Here is a 17,191-nt window from a genome sequence, read left to right on the forward strand (position 1 = left end):
TAATTAGTGTCCACTTACAAGATATAGTTCTAAAAATAGAGAACTAGTGAATGGGAGAATGAAGGATTAATAGTATTCAAATAAGAATTTAAATGATTTAGCATATTAAACCCAGATAAAATAAAGCTTTTGTTATGTAGGAACCCTATTCTATTCAAATATTTAAGGAAAGAAGGGTTGTCTTTTTTTTTTTTTTTTTGCGGTACGCGGACCTCTCACTGTTGTGGCCTCTCCCGTTGCGGAGCACAGGCTCCGGATGCGCAGACTCAGCGGCCATGGCTCAGGGGCCCAGCTGCTCCGCGGCATGTGGGATCCTCCCGGACCGGGGCACGAACCCGTGTCCCCTGCATCGGCAGGCAGGCGGACTCCCAACCACTGCGCCACCAGGGAAGCCCAAGGGTTGTCATTTAAAAGAATGATTAATCTAAATCATCATGGCCCAAAGGTGTGAATGAAACTATGGCTTGGTGAGTAGAAAACAGCAAAGTTTTCAGTTAAGTTGTTCTAACAAAATGGATTTCCTAGGAGGTAGGAGATTCCATTATCGGTGCTTTTCCACAGGACGTTGATTGTCCTGGGATTAATGGCATACAGGAGATAATATTGATATAATTTGGTGAGTTGTTGAACTTCATGATAGCCAAGGTATTTTCCAATCCTGAGCTTATGATTCTAATATTTGATAACACAATGGATTTGCCACTTGTGCATCTAAATTTGTTATGCACGTGTAAAGTAGACAATTCAGAATATATCTTGAAAATGAGTGAGAACTTCCTTTGTAATCTGAAATTGTCAGTGTTTGTAAAGAAAGATAGTACTGAGTTGATATCTTTAAGTTAGCTGCTAAAGGATAATTAATGCATGTTTTTCTAAATCGATATTTACTTTCAGCAATTATTGTAGAATTATTTATTTCAAGATTCCAGGTGTATATGACTAACCAAGAGATTCCAGTCATACACATTTCAAATATAATTTGTTTGGACATTTGTGATATAATTCTTTAATGGTTTAATCAGAATTGAATAGAATTCAGGTTTTAAAGAACTTGAATCTTGGATATTGGTCGTGGGAGTCAGATGGTCTTTAATATTAAGATTTGTTTCACACACTGTGAGAGTGTAAATGTTATTTTAGTATACTACGAATTTTGGATGATTTAAACTAATCTTGTACCTCCATTGTTAAAAACAAAACTCACTAACCGTTTCATGGTTGGTAGACTGGTTTATTTTATTTCCTTATCTGCTGAGTAACTGGGATACTAGGTAGTTTACTTTATTCTCTTATCTGAATTACCCGTGAACATTTCGTTTAAACAAATAAAATATTTCACTGACAGAAAAACTGTTAGATTCTACTCTCACAATAGTCATTCATTCATGTGGACTGAACAAGTGTTAAAGCCTGGCAATCATGGACTTTGCTAAGTTGTGGCTGAGGCTCTTTGACTTACATACTATAGATCATTATTAAAAAGATAGGCAATCTGAGATTTTGAGCATATAGTGATTTGGAAGCACCAGAAAAAAAATCTACCAAATTATTGGGCTATTTTATCACTTGTGAAAACCACCCATTCTGATCAAGTGACGTCAAAGGGGAAGAAGTAAAATCTCAGAGAGAATCATTGGAAGAATCCTACATCTTTGCCTGGGAATGAAAACCTAAACAGAACTCCAAACAAACGGTTCTTCAGGGAAAAAAAAGTCCCATAAAGAAAGGAGAGGAGGTGAATAACTCACTGTCTGGGAAGATGAATAGACTCTTCATAGAATTTTTTTATGTAAGTAAACAAATGAAGGTCAAGATTCTTCCCAATAACTCAATCAATAATAACATACTCCCTTTAAAAATACATTATTTCGATTTTATACAGTAGTTTTATGTTATATTTAAACACCTCTTGGTGGTTGAGTAGAAATTTTTAATATTTAATTTTATGTTGTAAAGTAACTTTAAAAACTTGATTGTGTCCCTTATCTAGATCTTATTTATTTAGCTCCAAAGAAGGTACCCAGAAGTATTGTTAATCGAGACTTTTTAAAAACAGAATAAGAGACAAATGTGAGATTACGCTATGAATTTTGAAGTATCAAGAAGAAAAAAATTATGACATTGGGAGCCATAATATATGGACATGAAGGTTTTGTTTGAAAATATCTGCAAGTACTTATGATCTTTAATGACCATATACTTTGCTTACATCAACAAGAAATTCAAGATTGCTACTAAACTAATAGTTTTAAACTCCTGGTTATGTAATTAATCTACAATACTCATATTGGTTCCTTTGAACAACAAAAAAGTTCTTTTATCTACTAGGTGAAAGCAAGTATGATGTGATTATTTTGATAGATTGAAACGGCATTTCATTCGAAGTATTTCCTGTATTTTGACGTAAGGCCATCAGAGAGCAGAAATAGATTACTTAGTTAGGAACTTCTCACCAACTGAGCTAAGCTTTTACAGTGTCACTTCTAGTTCTCCCTTCTGGTGCTACTAGCTACTCCCCAGGCCTTAAAATAATTTACAAAGCAAGGTGATTTCTTGCCAGGTCTTCATTTCAGAACAGGTCTCTCTCTTCTGCAACTATGTGGAAGGAATTTGTTTTATTTCTGCCAGCTGAGAGTAACCTCAGATCCATCAACAATTGAGTTTTACTTCGTTAACATCAGTGGAGCAAGTGAGTACCTCTAAGGATCCTCTCAGGACAGTCCTGCATCTATCCTCAAAGGCTGTTTAGAGACCCATCTTTTCTCAATTATAGGGTAGGGTGATTATTTAAATTGCATAATGAAAAGAAACAGTGAAGCCAACACTCATTTCCTTATGAATCCACAGCCAGTAGAATCTGCAAATTTATGCCTTCTGTATAAAATGAGTTGCTTCTGTAGCTGATTGGAGCTGCTTGGCTTCTCACCTCATCTCTAATGGCACTTTTTGAGCATAAAGCATCAGCCAAGGCCGACAATGATTCCCTTTTTTCTTCTTAGGAGACTGAGAATGAGGATATTTGTATTCCTACATTGGTTCTACCATTATATAGTCAAGGATAAAGCAATTCCCTCTCATTTTAAAAATCATTAAAATGAAGGTATTGGACTAAACAATCTCTAAGATTCCATTCAATACAAAATGTTATTAAATTATCTCTCTATATGTTAAAGAAAAAATGGACTGTCTGCCTTCCATGGTGGTGTCTAGAACATAGTATATGTTCAATATTATTGAATTAACTTAAATGTATATGCTGATATAAACATTTTCTACATAACATCTTTCTTATGTATACACACCTTTTAAAAATAAGTCATACTTTTTTATCTGCAATGACTGATTTTTATCTATGTGCAATAAGGTCTGAGGCAATGTCTAAGAATCATTTCAAAATTGCAGTGCAGAGCAGAGAGTTAAAAATCTGGGATTAATAAACACCCATCCATGAACATTGTTGCATTAGTGCACAGTTGCTTAAAATTTAATTTTAAATGATATCAGAGTTGTATGAATTGAAGAAATATAAATGGGAGAATTTTGAAGGATAAAACAACTTTCTGAAAAAATCAATTATTTTGCTTCAATATGGTGCAGTAACTTAGTAAGGACTCTGAGCGCCGCTGTTCACCAGCCAGGGGAAAAATGGTTCAAAAGATCCGCCAGAACCACTGAGCTTTTACAGCACAAAGAAACGCCAGACTGAGACAAATTCTCTTCCAAGCTGCACTAAACTCAGGCCTCTATACCACTGGATTCTGGGCTCCTTTTCCGAATACAGAGGGCTCCACGCAGACATACTGGCATCCAGAAACACAACAGGAGATAGGCCAGTGTCTAAAGATGAGCAGAACAAGAATGGCGGCTCCGGAGAGGGGAGGGGACTACAGAGGATTCATCCTGCTCTCCATCCTCCTGGGGACCCAGAGGGAAGTTTCGGCAGGACGTATTCTCTACTCCATTCCGGAGGAGACAGACACAGGGTCTTTTGTGGGTAATATCGCCAAGGACCTGGGGTTGGAGCCCTGGGAGCTGGCGGAGCGGGGAGTCCGCATTGTCTCCAGAGGTAGGACGCAGCTCTTTGCTCTGAATCCGCGAAGCGGCAGTTTGGTCACCGCGGGCAGGATAGACCGGGAGGAGCTCTGCGCGCAGAGCGTGCGGTGTCTGGTGAACTTTAACATCCTGATGGAAGATAAAATGAACCTTTACCCTATAGAAGTGGAAATAATGGATGTTAATGACAACACTCCTAAATTCCTGACGGAAGAAATGAATGTGAAAATAATGGAGAATACATCTCCTGGGGTGCGATTTCCGTTAAATGAGGCTAGGGATCTGGATGTGGGCACGAACTCTCTCCAGAGCTACCATCTCAACCCCAATCGCCACTTCTCCCTGGTTGTGCAAACTGGAGAGGATGGAACTAAATATCCGGAATTAGTGCTGGAGCGCGTGCTGGACCGGGAGGAAGTGACAGCTCACCACCTCCTCCTCACAGCCTCTGACGGCGGTGATCCACCCAGATCCGGAACCGCCCGTGTCCAAGTAACAGTGGTGGACGTGAATGATCATGCACCAGTCTTCTCTTTGCCCCAGTACCAAGTAACTGTCCCTGAGAACGTGCCAGTGGGCACAAGACTACTCACGGTAAATGCTATCGACCTGGATGAGGGAGTCAATGGGGAAGTGACATACTCTTTTAGGAAAATAACTCCAAAAATTCTACAGATATTCCAGCTGAACTCCCACACAGGAGAATTATCAACTTTAGATGGCCTAGATTATGAAGAATCTGGCTACTATGAAATGGAAGTTCAAGCTCAGGATGGTGCTGGTAGCATGACAAGGGCTAAAGTACTGATCACAATTTTAGATGTGAATGACAATGCCCCGGAAATGACTGTAACATCTGTAAGCAGCTCAGTCCCTGAAAACACTCCTCCTGGAACAGTAATTGCTCTTTTCTACCTTCAAGACCGAGATTCTGGGAAAAATGGCCAGGTGACCTGCACTGTTTCAGAAAATCTGCCTTTTAAATTAGAAAGATCAATAGACAATTATTATAGGTTGGTGACAGCAAAAAACCTAGACCGGGAAAAATTTTCTGTATATAACATCACACTGAAAGCCACAGATGGTGGAAGCCCGCCCTTGTCAACGGAAACTCACATCTCCATGAATGTGGCAGACACCAACGACAACCCACCTGCCTTCCCCCACTCCTCCTACTCCGTCTTTGTGCCTGAGAACAACCCCAGAGGCACCTCCATCTTCTCTGTGACTGCATGTGACCCTGACAGCCACGAGAACGCCCATGTCACATACTCCGTATCTGAAGATACTCTCCAGGGGCCATCTGTATCCTCCTATGTTTCCATCAACTCCAATACTGGAGTCCTGTATGCATTGCGCTCCTTCGACTATGAGCAGTTTCATGATCTGCAATTGAGAGTGACTGCAAGTGACAGCGGGGACCCGCCGCTCAGCAGCAACGTGTCTCTGAGCATATTCGTGCTGGACCAGAACGACAACACACCTGAGATTCTGTACCCCGCCCTCCCCACCGACGGTTCCACGGGTGTAGAGCTGGCACCCCGCTCTGCAGAGCCTGGCTACCTGGTGACCAAGGTGGTGGCTGTGGACAGAGACTCGGGCCAGAACGCCTGGCTGTCCTACCGCCTGCTCAAGGCCAGCGATCCAGGACTCTTCGCAGTGGGGCTGCACACGGGCGAGGTGCGCACAGCGCGGGCCCTGCTGGACAGAGACGCGCTCAAGCAGATCCTGGTGGTGGCGGTCCAGGACCACGGCCAGCCCCCTCTCTCCGCCACAGTCACACTCACGGTGGCTGTGGCTGACAGTATCCCAGATGTGCTGGCAGACCTGGGGAGTCTCGAGCGCTCCGCCGACTCTGGCGACTCCGTCCTCACGCTGTACCTGGTGATGGCCGTGGCCGCGGTGTCCTGCGTCTTTCTTGCCTTTGTCGTCGTTCTACTGGCGCTCAGGCTGAGGCGCTGGCACACGTCGCGCCTGCTCCAGGCTTCAGGAGGCGGGTTGCAGGGCGTGCCCGCCTCTCACTTTGTGGGTGTGGACGGGGTGCGGGCTTTCCTGCAGACCTATTCCCACGAGGTCTCGCTCACCGCGGACTCGCGGGGGAGTCAAGTGATCTTCCCGCAGCCCAACTACGCTGACACGCTCATCAGCCAGGAGAGCTGTGAGAATAAGGATCCCTTGTTAACATCCATAGATTTTCATGAATGTAAGGATAAAGCCCAAAGTGTTCAGGTGAGTTCAGTCATTCATTTATCTTTATATTCTTTGAAGAAGTATATTTTGTGTAAATTTCTTTATTGTTTTGCGAAATAAGTGATTTGAAGATGGGTAAAAAAAAAACCCTTTTAAGTGGTAAAGCAAGATTAATCGTTTATTTCAGAGGTGATTCTTTAACATGGAACGCTTACTGACATAGGTTTTGGCATCATATTTATAGTGAAAGCATATGGACAAGATTGTGAATAAGTGGGTAATCGCATTTTTATACCTTCTACTTATGTTCCACATGGTGTTCTTAATTCATGTATTTTATAAATGAGAATGAATTGTTAAGTCTTTCTCATTGCATGAGGTTCTTAAGAAAGTACACTTCTGTTTTCTCAGGGCTCTCTTTAGATCAGACCTATAAAAGGCTCTTGAAAAAATTTTCAGTCTGAAGACTTTTTCTGTGCCTTGCTTCCGCTTCCATGTAACTCCCCCTGGTGACCTTGAAAACCTCCATGGCTTTTGACCTATTTAAACCATAATTGTCTCTTAAAGTCAGGTCCTGGTAGAAGGTTAGATGGATGCCTAAAGAATGAAATGTGTGTGTGTGTCAGGCTTCACTGAGATCTTTATCAATGACAGGCATGGAGTCTAATACCACACTAAAGGTCCTTGTCCAAAACCAATAAAATGTGACATCAAATAAAATGCCATTCAAGTGTCATAAGTAACATTTGTGAAATAGGCCATTGCATGTTTTTACCCCAAATTCTAATGTTCTGTGTTAGTGATGCAGTCATTCAAAGTGTGTATGTGGGCTCTATAAGTGGGAGATTTGGGATGCTGGCTTTATGAAACAACCATCTCATACACTCAAGTCCTAGACCAGTAGTGAATTTTACTTATTGGGTCTGCTGAAAAATTCAGTTAGAAATAATCTAGTCTGCAATTAACTACTTCTATACTTGTTATACAACATTTTAGTATAACTCAGTACATCAGTTGACTAGTATCAGGAAGTAGTTGATGACAAGGTAGTCTTGTTTACTGGGACCTTTTGAGTATTAGGTAAGAGCACATTTTTTCTAGCATAATGTTGTGTTAGGTGGTGTTTTGCATATAAAGGTCTGTGCAGTCCTGTGGGAGTATATTTCATACATTCTGAAGTGTTCATATGTACAATCACTTGGGGGAGAGGATAATGTTACTGACACTCTGAGGCAGAAATGTGGCTATCATGTATTTTGAAAAAAAAAAACCCCAACCAAATTTATTAGATGATTAAAAATATTTTTAAACAAAGGGAAGAAATCGTCACTAAATTCAGTGAGCTATTGCAAATAAACTTTCTAGGGACTATTTCCTTCAACCGTCATTACGGGATGTGATAAGTACAGAAGTGGGAACAAGTGCCTCAGTACATAGACCATGCATAGTGAGTTTGTGTTGCAAAGCAAAATATATTATTCCCCTGGTAGTTTTGGAGATTTATGTTTTATTTTGTACCCAGGAAAATAATCGTGCAATGGGAAGGAGAGGGATAGGCTCTTTTCTAAAAGGCTGCATCATTTCTTTAAGTGAGATATTGGAAGTTAAAATCAAGAAATGTTACTATAAAGAAATCACTGAAACTATTTTGGAAGAAGAGAGGTAAGTATAAATTGTGCACTTTTAGGGCTTGCTTGGTGGCACAGTGGTTGAGAGTTCGCCTGCCGATGCAGGGGACACGAGTTCGTGCCGCGGAGCGGCTGGGCCCGTGAGCCATGGCCGCTGAGCCTGCGCGTCGGGAGCCTGTGCTCAAAAAAAAAATGTGCCCTTTTAAAAGACAATTTCAGCATTACTGTTGCTCTGTGGAAAAATTGAATTAGGTACCAAAACAGTAAGGGAAAAGGCGACGAGGAAAAAAAAGATAAAACCTTATCCAATATATTGCTAATTAATAAGTATTCACAATTACTATGCTCTGAGATCGTTTAGGCCAAGTCTGTGTTATAGTTATCCTTCTATTACTAGTGCGGATTTGAAAGTCGGGGAATAATTATGTCAGTATATAGATGTTTATATATCAAACCTACCTGATTTACCTAAAAACCTGGAAAGTTGGGATAATGACGTTTCTAATAGTACAAATTAAACGTTATTAAATATACGGACATCTAAAAAAGGTTTTTCAGCTGGGCACAACGGTTATAATTATTTTAGCTGTTTAAACTTAAGCAGCGGGGGCTGCAGTTTCCTAGTGCGGACTCTGGGCGCCGCTGTTGGCCAAAGTGGAGAGCTTGGTGCTGGCGACCTCCTCGCGCAGACGCAGCGCACTTTCCCATCTCAGACTCGCTAGCCTTTCCACCGCTTCCTCCTCTGGAGAAGAAGAAACCCTGCCTGTCCCCCCACGCCGGAATAAAGCTGTTCGGAGCTCCGGACTACTGCGGCACAGAGATTGTAATCCGGCGTCTCCAAGCCGGTGAGCAAGCTGAGGGGAGCAAGAGGGATGGGGAGCGGAGCTGGGGAGAGGGGCTGGGCTGAGAGGCGGCCAGTGCTCTTTCCGTTCCTGCTGTCTTTGTTCTGCCTGGCGCTCTCTGAGCAGATCCGCTACAGGATTCCCGAGGAGATGCCAGAGGGCTCGGTGGTGGGGAACCTCGCCAAGGACCTGAGACTCAGTGTCCACGAGTTACCGACTCGAAAACTGCGGGTCAGTTCGGAGAAGCCTTACTTCACTGTGAGCTCAGAGAGCGGGGAGTTACTTGTTAGCAGCAGGCTAGACCGGGAGCAGATATGCGGGAAGAAGCCGGCTTGTGCTCTAGAATTTGAGGCTGTTGCTGAAAATCCATTGAACTTTTATCACGTGAGTGTGGAGATCGAGGATGTTAATGACCACACACCAAAATTCATGCAAAATTCCTTTGAGCTACAAATAAGTGAGTCCACAAAGCCTGGGGCACGATTTATTTTAGGATCTGCCCATGATGCAGATATTGGTACCAACTCACTACAGAATTACCAGCTCAGTCCTGATGATCATTTCTCACTTGTGATTAAAGAGAAATTAGATGGCAGTAAATACCCTGAGCTGGTACTGAAGACACCTTTAGACAGGGAAGAGCAGACGTCCTACCACTTGACCTTGATGGCCTTGGATTTCGGGGATCCACCCCTAAGCAGTACTGCACAGATACAAGTCCTAGTGACTGATGCCAACGATAACCCTCCAGTATTCAGCCAAGAACTATACAGGGTGGAGCTTCCAGAAAACGTGCTCCCAGGCACCACTGTGCTTCGAGTTATGGCCACCGACCAAGATGAGGGTGTCAATGCCGAGATCACCTTCTCTTTCACTGAAGCAGGCCAGATTACCCAGTTTGACCTGAATTCTGATACTGGGGAAATTACTCTTCTAAATGCATTAGATTTTGAGGAAGTCAAAGAATATTCCATAGTTTTGGAAGCAAAGGATGGTGGAGGAATGATTGCCCAGTGTACCGTGGAGATAGAAGTCCTAGACATAAATGACAATGTCCCAGAAGTGATATTCCAGTCTCTACCAGATCTTATTATGGAGGACACCAAGCTGGGAACACACATTGCTTTGCTCAAAATCCGTGACAAGGATTCCGGACACAATGGAGAAGTTATTTGTAAATTAGAAGGTGATGTTCCATTTAAAATACTCAATACTTCAAGAAACACGTATAAATTAGTGACAGATGGAGCTCTAGACCGCGAGCAGACCCCTGAGTATAACATCACCATCACAGCCACTGACAGAGGCAAGCCACCCCTCTCCTCCAGCTCAAGCATCACCCTGCACATCGGTGATGTAAACGACAACATGCCAGTTTTCGAACGGGCTTCCTACGTGGTCCACGTAGCAGAGAACAACCCTCCTGGCACCTCCATCACTCAAGTCCGCGCGCTGGATCCTGACCTGGGACTCAATGGCCACGTCTCCTATTCCATCGTGGCCAGCGACCTGGAGCCGCGCGCGCTGTCGTCCTACGTGTCCGTGAGCGCACAGAGCGGCGTGGTGTTCGCGCAGCGCGCCTTCGACCACGAGCAGCTGCGCGCCTTCGAGCTGACGCTGCAGGCCCGCGACCACGGCTTGCCCGCGCTCAGCGCCAACGTGAGCCTGCGCGTGCTGGTGGGCGACCGCAACGACAACGCGCCCAGGGTGCTGTACCCGGCGCTGGGGCCCGACGGCTCGGCGCTCTTCGACACGGTGCCGCGCGCCGCGCAGCCCGGCTACCTGGTCACCAAGGTGGTGGCGGTGGACGCCGACTCTGGACACAACGCCTGGCTGTCCTACCACGTGCTGCAGGCCAGCGAGCCCGGACTCTTCAGCGTGGGGCTGCGCACGGGCGAGGTGCGCACGGCGCGGGCCCTGGGCGACAGGGACGCGGCCCGCCAGCGCCTGCTGGTTGCTGTGCGCGACGGGGGACAGCCGGCCCTCTCGGCCACCGCCACACTGCTCCTGGTTTTCGCGGACAGCCTGCAGGAGGCGCTGCCGGACCTCAGTGACCACTCTGAGCCCACTGACCCCCAAGCTGAGCTGCAGTTTTACTTGGTGGTGGCCTTGGCCTTGATCTCCGTGCTTTTCTTCCTGGCAGTGATTCTGGCGGTCGCCCTACACCTGCGACGCTCCTCCAGCCCCGCTGCCTGGGGCTGCTTTCAGCCTGGTGTCTGTGTCAAGTCTGGCCCCGTGGTTCCCCCCAACTACAGTGAAGGAACTTTACCTTATTCCTACAATCTGTGCGTTGCCCATACTGGAAAGACAGAGTTTAATTTTCTAAAATGTAATGAGCAGTTGAGTTCAGGACAAGACATACTTTGTGGTGATTCATCTGGGGCCTTATTTCCACTTTGTAATTCCAGTGAGTCAACCTCCCATCAGGTGAGTTTCCTGTAAGTATAACCTGCTACTTATGGTCTAGACAGTTCTCCATATTCACAAGAAAATACAGGCGTATCTCTGTTTTATTTCGTTTTGCTTTATTGCGCCTCGCAGATACTGAGTCTTTGTTTTTTCATTGTTGTTGTTGTTTTGCATGTTGAAGGTTTGTGGCAAGCCTGGGTCAAGCAAATCTACTGACACCATTTTTCCAACAGCATTTGCTTACTTCATGTCTTTGTGTCACAATTTGTGTCACAATATTTTAAATCTTAAAATATTTCAAACTTTTTCATTATAGTTGTCATGGCGATCTATAATCAGTGATCTTTGATATTACTATTGCAAAATGATTATGTTTGACTCACTGAAGGCTCCAATGATGGTTAGCATCTTTAAGCAATAAAGTATTTTAAATTAAGGCATGTACATTTTTTAGATATAATGCTATTGCACACTTAAAACATAACTTTTATATGCACTGGGAAACCAAAAAATTTCTGTGACCCGCTTTATTGTGCTATTCCCTTTATTGTAGTGTTCTGGAACCAAACTCAAAATATTGTGTGCCTATATACAATTTTTCGATCCAAACATTGTCTTAAGAGTGTAGTAGCCGGTCTAAAAGCTGTCATACCATTCTTCAAAGGAGTTTGAATTCGGAGCAATTATGTGTCTTTTAGTGGTGTCTTACCAGGCTCAGATTTACAAAGCAGTCAAGTTGTGGTTTTATCTACAAGGGAAACATTAGGCAATGTTATAGGGTCTCCCATAAAACTACTGAGATTTTTCCCTAAATTTTTCTTCCACAGCTTAATATATTGTGATTTTTTTTCAGCTTGGACATACTGTAAATGTAAATGTAGGCAGTCATATAAATAAACCTTTAAAGAAAAAATATAAGCTAAAATTAGGTAGTTTTCTTAATTGATTTAACTATAATGGTTTCCATATTAATCTAATATTGTTTCCTATATTTACTTCTCTTTTGTTTCAAAAACTCCTAGAATAACATCTCTTAACCTGTATTTTTATGTAGATGGACCTACTGTAATTGTATTCATTGTGCTCTGTGTGTGTGTGTGTGTAAAATCATTTTATTTATCAGTAGATTCACTATGTTCACCAGAAGATAAAAGCATGTTCTCCTTACTTGCAGCATAGGTTTTTCAGGATTAATCTGTATTGATGCTCATTCTATAGGCTTCCTCTATCAAAGAAAACACAATGTTTTGGCCTCTGTTATTCCTCTTACACACACTTCTCCTATGTAATTTTTGAAATGTCTTTTTTTTTGTAGCCCTAAACTAATATAGCTAGAGGTCTTCTAGTCATGCTACTATCTCTAGGAGAAAAATAACATGTTGAATTCTTCAAATTTTAGACAAGACTGACAGTCTTATGTGCATACAAGTACATACACAAGATGATAATACATTGTATCGGGCCTTTGCTAGATTTCCCTTAGCAACTGCCTCAGTTAATGGCCACTGTACAAACTGCTGAAGAAAAGAGACATTTATTCTTGCACTGGCACTTTTTGACTCCTTAGTGATAATTTTGTGGTTCTTTTGATCAAAGTGCTAGTTAAGGTAAAATTACCTTTAGATTATATGTATACGTTTAAAGGTTAACTAAGTTGGCTTTAAAATGTAATCATCTCTCACTGGCAGAAGAATAGGATGAAAATTTGCTTTTCATTGTATGTTCCTTTGTATCTTTCAAGTATTTTCTATTCAAATAGAAAATATATAAAATTTAAATAATCTCTGATAAAACTTCAAAGTAAAAGCACATATCCTAGTAAAACATCACAATATTAATTTGAAAACATTATTATTAATGTGTAATTAAAATGCCATTTTAAAAAGAATATTAAAAGGCAACAACTCTACAGGGAGCTTACTATAAATATTAATTGTTTTAAACCAAATAAAACAACTTCTGGGTCAGTCATCTCCAATAGGTATAGTTTAGTCTAAAAATGAATTAATTTCCAGTGATAACTGTAGTTCTTATTTGATAATAGATATTAAAGATATTAACAATAAAGCTTAGAGCATAATAAGAAATAAAATTTTATTTTTAAAAGAGTAAATATATTCCAGAAATTTGAGTAATTTAATATGACACTAACCCCAAAATCTGATCATTTAATAATACTTTGTTAAGACTTTAACCATACTTCATCCCACACTTCTTGGCAATTACTTTTAAAATATGAATTCAGAGATAAATTATTCCAAACTATAAAAAGCAAGTAGTAACTTTTTCCTAAGTAATCTAGCATGCAATATTACAAATCTGAGTGCAGTAACTGCCTAGGACTCTAAGCGCCGCTGTTCACCTACTTGGAGATAAATGCAACCAAAAACCGTCCGGATACTCTGGGCTCCCACCTCACAAAGACCCGCAGATCTCACAAACCAACTGCAGGACCGCAGCAAAATTCCGCCCCTAAATTTGGGAAACTCCAGCTTTCCATAAGCTGATCTGCAAAGCAGCAACAAGGTAAAGAAGACATATATGCCCAGTGAAGATTCTGAGTGGATTCCTTAGTGAAAGAACAATGGCCACTCCAAAGAATTACCGAGGACGCGGCGATCTGGTACTGCTGTGCGCGCTCCTGGGCACGCTAGGGGAGATCGGGAGAGGACAGATCCACTACTCCGTGCCTGAAGAGAGCGACAAAGGATACTTCGTGGGGAACATCTCCAAGGACCTGGGGCTGGAGTCACAAGAGCTGGCGCAGCACGGAGTCCACATCGTCTCCAGAGGTAGGACGCAGCTCTTTGCTTTGAACCCGGGAAGCGGCAGCTTAGTCACCGCGGGCAGGATAGACCGGGAGGAGCTCTGCGCTCAGAGCGCGCGGTGTCTTGTAAATATTAACATCCTGGTTGAGGATAAAGGGAAACTTTGGGGAATAGAAATAGAAATCACTGATATCAACGATAATAATCCGAAGTTCCAGGTCGACAATCTGGAAGTAAAAATTAACGAAATTGCTTTGCCCGGAACACGTTATCCACTCCCAGGGGCTGTTGACCCCGATGTGGGCTTGAATTCCCTGCAGAGCTATCAGCTCAGTCCCAATCACCACTTCTCCCTGGACGTGCAAACTAGAGACGACGGAACTACAAGCCCAGAGCTGGTGCTGGAGAGCGCCCTGGACCGCGAGGAGGAGGCTGCTCACCGTCTGGTCCTCGTCGCCTCCGATGGAGGCGAACCGCGTCGCTCCAGCACAGTGCACATCCGAGTGACAGTGTTGGATACAAACGACAATGCCCCGGTTTTTGCTCAACCGATTTACCGAGTGAAAGTCCCAGAGAACGTGCCCCCGGGCACCCGGCTGCTTACTGTAAGCGCTAGCGACCCGGATGAGGGAACCAACGGAGAAGTGGCTTATAAATTCTGGAAAATTAGTGAAAAACAATCTCCGTTATTCCAGCTTAATGAAAATACTGGCGAAATATCAACAGCAAAGAGTTTAGATTATGAAGAATGTGCATTTTATGACATGGAAATACAGGCTGAAGATGTGGGGGCACTTCTGGGACGGACCAAAGTGCTCATTTCAGTGGAAGATGTCAATGATAATAGACCCGAAGTGACCATTACATCTTTGTTTAGCCCAGTCTTGGAAAATACTCTTCCTGGGACAGTAATTGCCTTCTTGAATGTGCATGACAGAGACTCTGGGAAGAATGGTCAAGTTGTCTGTTACACACGTGATAACTTACCCTTTCAATTAGAAAAATCAATAGATAATTATTATAGATTGGTGATATGGGAATATTTGGACCGAGAAAAGATCTCTATGTATAATATAACAGTGATGGCCTCAGATCTAGGAACCCCACCTCTATCTACTGAAATTCATATTGCCCTGCACGTGGCAGACACCAACGACAATCCACCCATTTTCCCTCATGCCTCCTACTCAGCCTATATCCCGGAGAACAACCCCAGAGGTGCCTCCATCTTCTCTGTGACGGCCCATGACCCTGACAGTGGCAACAATGCCCAGGTCACTTACTCCCTGACAAAAGACACCATCATGGCGACGCCTCTCTCGTCTTATGTCTCCATCAACTCTGACACTGGCGTCCTATATGCGCTGCGCTCCTTTGACTATGAGCAGATCCAAGACTTGCAGCTACTGGTGACAGCCAGTGACAGCGGGGACCCTCCACTCAGCAGCAACGTGTCACTGAGCCTGTTCATCCTGGACCAGAACGACAATGTGCCAGAGATCCTGTACCCTGCTGTCCCCACCGATGGTTCCACGGGTGTAGAGCTGGCACCCCGCTCTGCAGAGCCCAGCTACCTGGTGACCAAGGTGGTGGCTGTGGACAGAGATTCAGGTCAGAACGCCTGGCTGTCCTACCGCCTGCTCAAGGCCAGCGAGCCGGGACTCTTCGCGGTAGGGCTGCACACGGGCGAGGTGCGCACAGCGCGGGCCCTGCTGGACAGAGACGCGCTCAAGCAGAGCCTGGTGGTGGCGGTCCAGGACCATGGCCAGCCCCCTCTCTCTGCCACCGTCACACTCACCGTGGCAGTGGCCAGCAGCATCCCAGAAGTCCTTGCCGACCTGGGTAGTATCAGGACCCCCACCAGCTCTGATGATTCAGACCTCACACTATACTTGGTGGTGGCAGTGGCCGTTGTTTCCTGCATCTTCCTCGCCTTTGTCATTGTGCTGCTGGCTCTCAGACTGTGGCGGTGGCACAAGTCGAGTCTTCTCCAGGCTTCGGGCGTCGGGTTGGCAGGCCTGCCAGCCTCAGGCTTTGTGGGCATGGAGGGAGTACAGGCTTTCCTGAAGACATATTCCCATGAGGTCACCCTTACCTCTGATTCGCGGGGGAGTCACGTGATCTTCCCGCAGCCCAACTATGCGGACACGCTCATCAGCCAGGAGAGCTGTGAGAAAAAGGATTCCTTGTTAACATCCAGAGATTTTCATGAATGTAGGGATGAAGCTGCTTCTGTTCAGGTGAGTTCAGTTCTTTGTTTACGTTTATTTCTTAGAGGAATTATATTTTTTATACATTTGTGTTTTGAAACATGCACTGCGAAGAAAGTTTAAAAATAATTTTAAGGTGTACCACAAAGTTTTGGGTTTGTGTTAGTGATACCATAAAATTGAGTTCTAATCAACATAATTGTTTTATCTGCTTTCCAAAGGCTTAGACAAGATTGTTTAAATATGAACTCTTGACCTCTTAAAGCCTTCCATATTTTACCACAATTATCACTTATTCACTTAAGAAATAGTTACCCAATCACATATGGTCAGTTCATTTTATATATAGGAATATGTGTGTGTGTGTATATATACACACATATATATGTATACATATACATTAAAACTTACAAAACATTATTGAGGCTTCTAAACCCTTGTATTAGCTTAGTAAAAGCAAAATACATCTCAGAATTTTAAGGATTCTTAGGATTGCAAAGAATCCTAAGAATTCTTCGCTAAAACTAAAACTAGGCTCATGAAATTTTCTTCACTTTAAACCTCTTTTCTGAGCCCTGCATCTGGATCACTACCGTTCAAAGCTTTAATACTTCTTATATTTCAAAACAAACATATTTTAAAGGGTGGTGGTAGATGAGACTGGTCCCTAACACACACACCACTGTTTTTGTGTGTCAGTGGCCACCCAGGACTCATACCAATGGAGACATAGAATCTGAAGCCTAAAATGGCCATTGCCCCCTGCCCCCATCAAATTTGCAATAACATGTCATTTTAAATTGTTGAAAATGACTTTTGTAAAATACAGAAGAATGCGTTTCATTAGAATTCCAATGAGCTGTTTTGATTGTACAGCCATGTGAAATGTGCTGTGTTCTCATGGTTAGAGTTCGAGAGTGTTGGTTTTAAGAACAGAAGTTACATGTACACAAATTCTAAACAAACCAATCAAAAATGATTCAATTAAAAGTGATTAAAATTCAATTAAAAATGATTCTGTCTGGACTATATGACTTCCGTATCCCTTGTTATAGCATTTAAATAAAACTAACCTCTGATTTGTCATCAGA

At 43.1% G+C, this 17,191-nt stretch overlaps 2 protein-coding genes and 1 pseudogene across 2 annotated transcripts; all 3 read left to right on the forward strand.

Annotated features, from left to right (window-relative positions):
- The first annotated feature begins 427 nt into the window (after positions 1–427).
- LOC111171069 (protocadherin gamma-A7-like) lies at positions 428–6,379 on the forward strand. Its single transcript, XM_022566721.3, has one exon. The coding sequence runs from the start codon at positions 3,844–3,846 to the stop codon at positions 6,361–6,363; it is 2,520 nt and encodes an 839-aa protein (XP_022422429.1). The 5' UTR covers positions 428–3,843; the 3' UTR covers positions 6,364–6,379.
- A 2,350-nt stretch (positions 6,380–8,729) lies between these two features.
- LOC111171071 (protocadherin gamma-B4) lies at positions 8,730–12,023 on the forward strand. Its single transcript, XM_089909412.1, has one exon. It carries the CDS (start codon positions 8,744–8,746, stop codon positions 11,153–11,155), a length of 2,412 nt encoding a protein of 803 aa, XP_089765538.1. The 5' UTR covers positions 8,730–8,743; the 3' UTR covers positions 11,156–12,023.
- A 6-nt stretch (positions 12,024–12,029) lies between these two features.
- LOC111171194 (protocadherin gamma-A8 pseudogene) lies at positions 12,030–16,533 on the forward strand (annotated as a pseudogene).
- Positions 16,534–17,191: the final 658 nt, after the last annotated feature.

This window comes from Delphinapterus leucas, chromosome 3, assembly GCF_059928025.1.
Source record: "Delphinapterus leucas isolate spDelLeu-1000000601 "Yukka" chromosome 3, BTC_Dleu_Yukka2, whole genome shotgun sequence".
NCBI classification, from domain to species: Eukaryota; Metazoa; Chordata; class Mammalia; order Artiodactyla; family Monodontidae; genus Delphinapterus; species Delphinapterus leucas.